Raw genomic sequence first — 10834 nt, 5'->3', positions numbered from 1 at the left:
GACTTTTAATCTAATATCATCGATTCAATTAATTAGATCATTTTTTATATAATTATTTAATTCAATTCGATTTGGTTCTAAAAACATGATAACACGTAATTCAATAATCTAATTGAATTGACAGAAATAATATCTAACTACCATTTAGTAATGATATATTCGGTTTTGTTCGATTTATTGTTTTAATAAAAAACTAACTACAATGCACTATGTTAATTTTTAAAATGAAATATAAATCGAATTATATAGAAATAAAAAAATTTGGTGTGGCTTAGTTCGATTTTGCAATTTTTTCAAATTTAACATCCGAAAAAAAGTAAATTTCAGGCTTAAATATAGTAACAAACACACAAATTTAAATTCACAAAAATAATATTATTAATTTTAAGATTTTATTTATTTAAATAGAAACAAAGGGTATGCAATTGGGCCTATAAGTTGCCCACCTGAACTGAAACAGGCAAAGGTGCAAGTTGGACTTTCACAGTGATCCCCTAATCATTTCATGCAAATATTAGAATCTTCTCTTGTTTAAATTTAAACTGGAAGACAAAAACGAAAAATGTAATTCATTCATCAAGCGTTCAAGTGGGGAACTCTTTCTCTAATAAACAATCATCTGACACTTTCTCTGTGAAAACCCTTTGCCCTTTTTCCAATTTCTTCTTTGTATTTGTTTCATGGTATACAGAGGAAAGACAGCCCAAAGGGGAAAAAGAAAAAAAGTAATGGCGGTCGTATATGTTCATTGATTGGTGGAGCAATATCAAAGCAATAGAGGGAAAAAAGAGAGGGAAAGGTGAAGAAAGCAAACAGCGAAGGCAAAGAGCAGTAAACAGTTCAAGTAGTCAGCAGCACGAAACTCTTTCCTCTTTCCTTTCATTTCCTTTTTTTTCCTCTTCCCGTTACACATCACCTAGTGAAAAATCTCTGTAAAACATATATTCTTCTGAACCAAAACTAATATATAAATGCCCAATACTTCCTATAAAACACTTAGACTGTACAAAGGAGAGTGCCCCAAATGCAAAAATAGTAGATGTGCTTGTATTTGTGATTTGTGAGTGAGAATAAAGATCTGGGCTTTTTCTTTTGTTTTCAAAAAAAGGAACTTGGTGGTGAAATCTGTTGGGTGTTTTTGGTTGCTGGGGGTTAGTGGTTTACAAGCTTCGAGGAACTCAAGGAGATAAAAGCTGTTGTTTTGTTGTCACACTTTAAGGATCAATAGTCTCTGTTTTTTTGGGAGCTGAAATGTGGGGTTAAAGTGCTGGAAACATAGAAAAAGAGAAGACTATGTTGTTTTAACATTAAGGTTCTGGATCAAGAGAAAGAGCACTTGGTTATTTTCTTTTGGGTGGGGAAGAAGAAGATAGGAGGCGGATGAGGCTGAAAGCGATTGTCTTTTGTAGTAAAACCGGTTTCGGTTGAATAAAAAAGACAACTGTTGGGGCTGTGTTCTTTGTTCTGTTTTTTTAAAGCCTTTTGCTCTATTGGAGTAAAAAGAAAGGTTTTGGAGGGCTTTGGTCTGGTTAAAGGAGGGGTTTTGGGGAGGTGATCCTTTTTTCTCTTGAGGGTCGAAACTTATCTAGAAAAGAAAAATGAGACTTTCTTCAGCAGGTTTCAATCCACAACCTCAGGAAGGCATGCTACTTCTTTTTGTTCTCTGTGTGTGTGTGTGTGTGTGTGTGTGTGAAGTATTAGATTGAGTTTCTTGGGAGAGATGAAGTTGAAATTATCATATGGATGTTGATATTTGGGTTGCAATTGGCTTTGTTTTCTGGCCTTAGAAAATGCAGGAGAAGCTGAAATCTTAAAATGTTAAATCCCAGATCAGTAATCTCAGTTTATTTGGATTTTCAATTATTGGTTTGTTGAAGTTGATTTTATTAATCTATTTAAAAAAATCTGGGGTGAATATTTTTGACACTTAATTCTACCTTAACCTCATTACCCTTTTATCTATGTCAAACCAAGGGTTTAATATGTTACATCTTACTGAATTTGTGGATTTATTTCTTGCGCTCTTCTCAAGCCTTTTTTGGAGCTTAAAGCAACCCAAATTTGTTGGAAGTTTGGATTTTCTTTCTCTGAATAATCCTCATGCTTTTAGATTACATGTTTAGTTTACTGATTCTTTTTCCGCCCTCATTTTTTTTTTTATAAATATTGTCAGTTTGTTTATTATTTTTCTCTTTTAATTTTGCTGAGCTGGTTTTGAATTAATGCAAAAACAGATCCCGCAGGGGAAAAGAGAGTGTTGAACTCTGAGCTTTGGCATGCATGTGCGGGGCCTCTTGTTTCTCTACCTCTTGTTGGAAGTAGGGTTGTTTATTTCCCACAGGGCCACAGTGAACAGGTTGGTATCCTTGAACTTCAACTTATCTTCTTCTTTGGTAAGGGATTTTTGAACCATATGTTCTTAATTGCTGATGGTGTGTACGGATCAAGTTGCATTTGCTTTATGAAGAATAAATCATAAATATTGTTTCACCGTCTTTTCCGAGGGAAAAGTGAAAAAGTTATTTGTAGGCATATCATCATTCCTGCCCCTTTTCCTTTATGGGATATTGAAAGAATGTGAAATATTGACAGTGTGATCTTTAAATGTGTCTTCTTTTAGCACCAAATACTATTTTACAGTATGAACATTTGTTTGACATGAGCATCCCAGCTTGACTCCAAGTCTCCCATAATTGATTCTCCCGCAGATCTATGGTGGACATGCATTATACTGTATTTATAATTGAAAATCCCTGGGAAAGTCGGATTCTTTACCCCCGTTTTTGCAACCCACCTACTGTTTTATAATTGAAAATCCCTGGGAAAGTCGGATTCTTTACCCCCGTTTTTGCAACCCACCATGTTACGGGAGACCATAATTGACCCACGATTACTGTGGAAAACATGGTTTGTTGTATATGGTGGGAACCATTCGATGTTTTCTGTTAAGTGCTTGCATGGTCATGGATCATAGGGAATTTTATGTCGATTCCTGTTTATGTTGTGTTTTGCTCTCGGCTTGACTGTAACCAAGTCTGTGACATCTTCGAACATGCTAGTTGATGTTATCATTTTGGATCCTTTTGTTTATCGTGCTTCATTGTACTTGATTAGACTCGTATTCAGTAGCCAAGCATTTAGTGGGTTTTCTTTGTAGGTAGCTGCAACAACCAATAAGGAAGTAAATGCCCACATACCAAACTACCCGAGCTTACCCCCGCAACTTCTTTGTCAGCTTCATAATGTTACCATGCATGTAAGTATCGTTTTAATTTGCTTTTCTGTTGCTGTCTTCCATTGGACTTGTTTCTGAAGCCTCAAAATTTGTCAACAGGCAGATGTTGAAACGGATGAAGTATATGCACAAATGACCTTGCAACCATTGACTCCGGTATGCTGTTTTCTAATGGGTTTCTTTTGAGTTATTAAGTCTTATTGATTGTTTCAAGTATTGAAGACTAGTTGCTCTACAGCAAGAACAAAAGGAGGCTTATCTACCCGCAGAATTGGGCACTCCCAGCAAACAGCCAACAAATTATTTCTGCAAAACGTTAACAGCCAGTGACACAAGTACTCATGGAGGGTTCTCTGTTCCTCGCCGCGCAGCTGAAAAAGTGTTTCCTCCACTGGTATGCTGTTGTTACACTAGTGTTGATACGCGTTTGTTCTTTTAGTTGCAATGATTTATTCCTAATTTTATGCCATTAATTACTTTCAGGACTTCTCCCAGCAGCCTCCAGCTCAAGAGTTGATTGCAAGGGACTTGCATGATAATGAATGGAAATTTAGGCATATATTTCGGGGTGAGCTTATTAAGAATCCCTTTTCCTCTTAAAATATGAATAATTTTTTTCTGCAGTTCCTTCATACTCCTTAACTAACAGTCATTGACTTGTTCCTATGCAGGCCAGCCCAAAAGGCACCTCTTGACAACAGGATGGAGTGTATTTGTAAGTGCTAAAAGACTAGTTGCGGGTGATTCAGTGCTTTTTATCTGGTAGGTTGCTGGCTTGTCTTTCATTTTAGCTGGCTTCGTTCCCATTTTTTCTCCTCACCTGGTATAAGAAGATGCAGACATGAGAATGTTATCTCTCTGGATTTTTTTGCATTTCCTACTTCGGTTCTCTAAAATGAAAATTGCTGTAGATTGTTGGTATGTTGATGCTCAAACCAGCATATGGGTTATATTTACAGGAATGAAAAAAATCAATTACTTCTTGGAATCCGACGAGCTAATCGACCTCAAACTGTAATGCCTTCTTCAGTCTTATCAAGCGATAGCATGCACTTAGGGCTTCTTGCTGCTGCTGCTCATGCAGCTGCGACAAATAGTCGGTTCACTATATTTTATAACCCAAGGTATGATGCTACTGCTTTGCCTTCTCAGATTGTCAATATTTGCTATGTTCTGATTATTGATTCCACAACCAATCTAAATTTATTCCTGTTCAATCCAGGGCTACTCCATCAGAATTTGTCATACCTATCTCAAAATATATCAAAGCTGTCTATCATACTCGAGTGTCTGTTGGTATGCGTTTTAGAATGCTGTTTGAAACAGAAGAATCAAGTGTTCGTCGGTAAGCTTCATTCTTTTCTTGGCTTTTAACAGTTGATTCTCCTAACTGTTTAAAATAGTTTTCCTTACAAAAGGACTAGAATTAACTATGGACTAATGCCCGACTGGCTTGGTTTTCCTCAAAAAGGATTAAATTGCAATTTTACTAAGATATTCTGTTCCATTTATGCTCTTTTATAATGCATTTTTCAATGATTCTTTGCCTTGTGTCCCATCTCTTTGTTTACTTGTGAACATCATTTAATTTGTATGTGATGATTGTGTGTTTTCCTAGTTACATGGGGACGATAACTGGCATAAGTGACTTAGATCCTGTTCGGTGGCCAAATTCACATTGGCGATCAGTCAATGTATGTTTAGAATGATTTCTTTGATAATTTGTTTTTTGAGTATTTGCACATTTGTTGATTTAGATTTTCTATCTCCGTGATGATAGTGTTTAACTTATTTGTATAGGTTGGCTGGGATGAATCAACAGCTGGTGAAAGGCAGCCAAGAGTTTCCTTATGGGAGATTGAACCGTTGACATCATTCCCAATGTATCCATCTCCATTTCCATTAAGGCTTAAGCGCCCATGGCTTCCAGGATTACCTTCTTTCAATGGTATGTTAGTCTACTGCTAATTCCATGACTGTATAGTGCCAACGACTCAGTTTTCTCCTCTCTTTTTTAGCATCCTTATTCCTTTTAATATGACCCTTTGTTTATAGGAATCAAGGATGATGATCTAGGCATTAGTTCTATGTGGCTACAAGGAGATGCAGCGCAAGGAATGCAGCATCTGAATTTTCAAGGGATTGGAGTTACACCATGGATGCAGCCAAGGCTAGATGCCTCCATGATGGGTTTGCAAACTGACATGTACCAAGCTATGGCTGCTGCTGCATTGCAAGAGATGAGAACCGTGGATCCTTCCAGATCAGCAACTACTTCCCTTCTGCATTTCCTGCAACCCCAGAATATCTCCTGCAGGCCTGCTGCTCTGATGCAGCCCCAGATGCTGCAGCAGTCTCAACCTCAGGCCGTACTTCCGGATGTTGTTGAAGACAACCAGTCTCAAACTCAGCCACATCTACTTCAGCAACAATTGCAACATCAGAATTCGTTTAGTAACAAACAGCAACAGCAGCAGCAGCATCCATTGTTTAATGGCCAACAACAACATCAGGCCCTGCATCCGCTGTTTACTACAAACCAACAGCAACAGCAGCCACAGCATGCACTGTCACAGCAGCAGCAGCCACAGCATATTTCTAGTGCAGTGTCTGGCATATCGGTGTATGCTTCAGCCTCTCAATCCCAATCATCTCCATTGCAACCCATACCTTCACTATGCCAACAACAGAGCTTTTCTGATTCTATTGGGAACCCTGTGGCCAGCACTGTCGTTTCACCTTTGCATAGTCTTTTGGGTTCCTTCCCCCAAGATGAATCTTCCAATCTGCTCAACTTGCCACAAACTAACCCCGTAGAAACTTCTGCTGCATGGCCATCTAAGTGGGCTGCTGTTGATGTTCTCTCATCCGGGTCTCCACAGTGTGTTCTACCACAGGCGGAACAGTTGGGGCCATCCCAAATGAACATGTCTGGAAACTCTATCTCATTGCCTCCTTTTCCCGGCAGGGAATGCTCGATAGACCAAGGGGGTACAGATCCACAGAGCCATCTCTTATTTGGTATTAATATAGAGCGTTCATCTGTTCTACTGCAGAATGGGATGACAGGCCTTAGGGGAGTTGGCACTGATAGTGATTCCACTTCTCTACCCTTCTTTTCTAATTATATGAGTACTGCAGGGACTGATTTTTTCATTAATCCAGCAATGACACCTTCAAGTTGCATTGATGAATCTGGAATCTTGCAGTCTCAGGAAAATGTGAGCCAAGGAAACCCACAAACTAGAACCTTTGTTAAGGTTAGTTGCATTTACTTTTTTATTTATGCGAGTTCAACCCGGTTTTTGAATGTTGATCGTGTCATTGTTTCAGACGATTATCTTTTATAACTGATGTGAGTGTTTTCACCATGAACAGGTTTATAAATCAGGGTCTTTTGGAAGATCATTGGATATTTCTGCATTCAGCAGCTACAATGAGCTCCGCAGTGAACTTGCCCAAATGTTTGGCCTTGAAGGCCAGTTGGAGGACCCCTTGAGATCAGGCTGGCAGCTTGTATTTGTTGACCGGGAGAATGATGTTCTTCTCCTCGGCGATGACCCCTGGCCGTGAGTTTCCATTCTCATTATTATCAATATTGTTTTTCCTCTACCCTAGATTGCATGTCTGAGTTCATTTAGTGTATATAATTAATTAAAATATCTTTGTTGCATGCATTTAAATCTATTCTGGGGTTTTCCAATGCCGACGTCTTTCACTAATTCCGGATTCGTTTTTTTCATCTACCAGGGAGTTTGTTAACAGTGTCTGGTGTATCAAGATACTTTCCCCGCAGGAAGTGCAGCAAATGGGCAAACGTGGCCTGGAGCTTCTGAACTCCGTGCCAGTTCAGAGGCTCTCAAATGGCAGTTGTGATGATTACATGACCCGACAGGGCTCGAGAAATCTCAGCTCCGGTATCGCCTTTGTTGGTTCTTTGGACTACTGAATGAATTCTAGACCTGTTACAATACTGTTTTTCACCTGTAATAGTACTGTGCCGTGGAAAAAACCTTTTTGTAGGTGGAAACAACTGCCTAACTCTAGCTTTGAAGTTTATATTCATACAAGCCAATAGTGATACTGTAATTATAAAAAAGATCCCTGTATCCTATGTTATTAAAGCAAGCTTAGCTTTTTCCATGTTGATGTTCAACTATTTTTGAAGTTTCCCGAGTTTTGAAAATGCTCATTGAAGAGCGCCATGTGATGGGGTCCATATAGTTAACATCATGTGTCGAAAACCCAGTATCGGAAGCTAATAAGGTTGTCGATGTCAAACATGTAGAGGAGACATGTTCTATCAAACTGTTTGATGAAAGTGAAGACGTGTGTCTCAAAACACATCCTGGAGAAAAATCTAGTATAATCAGGCTTTAACCATCTTTGGAAGCAGAGGACGAAAAGTGAAACCTGTCTGCTGCAATTTCCGTCTCACCAAATTGTGACCATACTTGGTTTCTTAGAGGTGAAAAAACTGGAAAACAATAAGATTAGCAGATGAAGTGGAAGGTTTTCTCAGTAATTTCATTAGAGCCTAACTGATGGGGTCAGGGGGTTTGATGTACGTAGGCCCTTACATGTGAGAGAACAGTCCACAAGGCCAGTTTTCATGGGAATTTCCATCATATCCCAATCTCCAAAATTCAATGAATTTGAGGAGAGGAGAGAATGGGGCAATATTAGTTTAGTTGAAACCCTCCTTTTGGGGGTTGTGGGACTTAATGGCCATTTTTCCGCATGTTGTGTGGGGACCATTTTGACAATGGATAAGGTTAGAGCACCCATCAAAACACTAAATAACAGTACCAAAAAGTTCATAATTGAAGAGGGTACTGGATTTGGTTGGCAATCCATCAATCTCAAAGATGTCCTTAACTTACCCTGCATGGAAAAAGGCTTTTGCTGGACACCATTTTCTTCTGCTGCTAAGCATGTTACGTTACCTACAAGGAATAACAAGGTTCGAATTCGATTTTAGCCATTAGAGGAAGATAGTTTCAGTTTCGAATATATTGTGTTATGTTTTTGTATCGTATCGTATTTTAATTATTTTTCTAATATTAATGTATCAGTTGCATTACTTGTTTAACATTTTCATGCAACAACACAGCATTAGGCCACACCAGTAAATACAACCCTTCTTGACCATTTTTTTTGACATCATTTTTTACCATTGGTAACGAACAGCAAAATGTGAGATGGTACCTTGGCTCAATTTCTATGAGCAATTTTTCTTTTTATGGATTGTTTATGCTAATATTGTTACAACCAACCACAGCACATGAAATGAGACGATGACATTCTTCCGGCTCGGATAATATATTCCGCTTGAGCAGCAGTTCTTTTGGCATCTCGATTTTTTTCAGGCCTCAGCTGCTGCTTGTTTTCCCTCTGCTCTTTGCCTCACCTTAGCAATCTTCACCATCTGTGCTTGTGCTTGAGCTTGGGCTCTCATTTGCTCCACTTTTGCCCGAAAAATGTGACAAGATGCAACTATTACCAATACTTTTATGATCTTTGTAACCATTCCGATTAAGAGAAGACTAGAATCAGATGCTGTAAATTTCGAGGTTCACTCTTATGATTTCCAAGTATGTGATGACGAAAGGGATTTTGAATACCTCGATTCTCCGCATTTCAGCTTCTAGTTTTGCTCTCTGCTGACTCTCCCATGCTTGTATTTTGATCTCTTCACGCTTATACCTGATAAATTGAAATCTGCCATCAGTAAAAGTAAGTTGATGGGAACTAGTAGTTTAAGAGCATACAGCATATTGGTACCTTGCGGTATGACTTTTCGGCCATGCAGTGGCTTGCTTTTCATATTTGATTCGTTCAAGATCCTCTATGTCAGTGGTTTCCACAGAAGATGAGTTTTTTCCCTTCTCGTCTTTACTTGCCCAAGAAGCAAAATTCATCTTCCCAAGCTGGACCCCGAGGGCTACAATCTCTCTTCTTGTCTTGAGCTTCATTTCTTGCTCTAACAATTCTTTCTTTCGATTATCAACGGGATTATCTGGAGTGTGACTCATCGGTTCCCCTTTACGGGGAGTAGAGGGGGCTGAAAATACCGGAGTTCGGAGCGGGGTTGTTGGCCCTACAGGTGTAGAAGACCTTGATAGCTCTTGACTTGTAGCAGAGGTCATCTCAGTTCCCATATCTCTCATACAAACCGATCGTATAGCAGACAAAACTACAAGCCCAAATCTAAAGGTATTGAATTAAGATTAAGCAAAACAACTGCGATTAACATGTCATGTACTAACGAAAATTGAAAACGTTTCGAGTCATTTATGTGGGTAACAAGAAAACAAAATAGCATTCATTGCATCTATTGTTCGAGTAAAATGGCAAACAAACTCTACAGAGTCCTCTGCCTCTGCCCCATCCCCTACACCCTACATAAGAAACCATTGTATGCACATGTAATTATAATGTCGGTAAACTCGAACATTTTGGTGTTCTTAATCACATTGTAAGCAAGTATTCAATTTGATGATCAAACAATAGTTCTTTATCGTAGGCCAGGAAACACACTACATACATCTTGTAGCAGCAAATATGTTACCTGTTGCATCTTTTGCTGACTTTTTCGTACAAAACGAAATTGATTCCGAACTTTGAGCTCCATAAGGAATCAAAGAGAACTTCTCGAATTGCATCTGCACGGCAGGATGACAGAAATCTACTGCCTTAGCTTCAGCTACTTGATTAGCAAGCAATCTATGATCACGGTTTGCAGATTCCGGAGCAACTCTCACCATATCGGTAATTGGAAAGAGTTTAGCTTTGTTTTGAAAGACATTATTCTTAGCATTAATAGCTTGCTCGTTTTGCTTTTTCATTATCCATTTCTCGGCATCGTTCAACTTAGACGACATAGGTCTCGAGCACGACCTTGTTAGTGAAGCATGTACTGCTCGCTCCCCTTTATGAAACTCGAAGCTCGACGAACTAGCGATACTATCGGATTCGATATTTTCGTATTCAAATGTTCTCATTGGGTGAATCGGTTTTGAATTACCATTATCACTCTTGGAGAATTCCTGCAATTTAGCACAGCTTACGTCAATGCTCTCCCTTGGGAATGACTCCTTTGATTCGCTAGAAATTTTATCATTTATGCTGGAATCCGTTGACTCATTGGATACTTTAACTGCAATTTTATTGAAAATATTGGAACAGCATGCAAGTTTAGAAAAATCAATGAAAAAAATTACCTATAAGAACTTCAAAAAGAGCAGATTTCCACCCAGATTTCCAGTATATGAGATTAAATAATGAAGGAAAATAGAGGAAAAAACAAACCTTCATCGAAGTCTCCATTTTGAGAGGCCAAGAGAATGTTAACAAACCTTCCATCCATTGTGATCTCGCCACATCATCTCCCTGAGAGGTCCACCTGATGTGGCCGTTTCTCTTCTAAAGTTTCAAACTTTGAACTCAAAGATCAGTTTTTTTTTTAATTTGAACAAAATACAAAGGAATATCATTTTGCTCTGTATAGTAACTTGCACGGCCTGCTGAAAACAGTAATTGAGTCACTATCAATAGTTCAGAAAAAAAGAAGAAGACAAATCCCTGTAATATAAACAG

General features: G+C 38.6%; 1 protein-coding gene and 1 pseudogene across 1 annotated transcript; one reads left to right on the top strand and one right to left on the bottom strand.

The window, feature by feature from the left end:
- The first annotated feature begins 563 nt into the window (after positions 1-563).
- On the top strand, positions 564-7378 carry LOC120121235 (auxin response factor 6-like). Its single transcript, XM_039140650.1, has 14 exons — positions 564-1641; positions 2235-2356; positions 3158-3256; positions 3335-3391; positions 3474-3629; positions 3719-3803; positions 3907-3997; positions 4195-4359; positions 4458-4580; positions 4854-4929; positions 5036-5183; positions 5291-6495; positions 6614-6804; positions 6986-7378. Exons 1-14 carry the CDS (start codon positions 1599-1601, stop codon positions 7182-7184), a joined length of 2760 nt encoding a protein of 919 aa, XP_038996581.1. The 5' UTR covers positions 564-1598; the 3' UTR covers positions 7185-7378.
- A 1122-nt stretch (positions 7379-8500) lies between these two features.
- Positions 8501-10604, bottom strand: LOC120121242 (annotated as a pseudogene).
- Between the last annotated feature and the right edge of the window lie 230 nt (positions 10605-10834).

Source organism: Hibiscus syriacus, unplaced genomic scaffold, assembly GCF_006381635.1.
Source record: "Hibiscus syriacus cultivar Baekdansim isolate YM2019G1 unplaced genomic scaffold, ASM638163v2 tig00110365_pilon, whole genome shotgun sequence".
NCBI lineage: Eukaryota > Viridiplantae > Streptophyta > Magnoliopsida > Malvales > Malvaceae > Hibiscus > Hibiscus syriacus.
Note: the sequence above shows the minus strand (reverse complement) of the source record. Positions and strands in the feature narration are given on the sequence as shown.

What these genes read in the sequence shown, in the direction of transcription:
- LOC120121235 (XM_039140650.1), top strand. Translation starts at nt 1,599, where the DNA reads ATGAGACTTTCTTCAGCAGGTTTCAATCCACAACCTCAGGAAG. An exon ending in ACTATATTTTATAACCCAAG is followed by an intron (nt 4,360 to 4,457) that starts GTATGATGCTAC and finishes TGTTCAATCCAG; the next exon opens with GGCTACTCCATCAGAATTTG. An exon ending in AGGATTACCTTCTTTCAATG is followed by an intron (nt 5,184 to 5,290) that starts GTATGTTAGTCT and finishes CTTTGTTTATAG; the next exon opens with GAATCAAGGATGATGATCTA.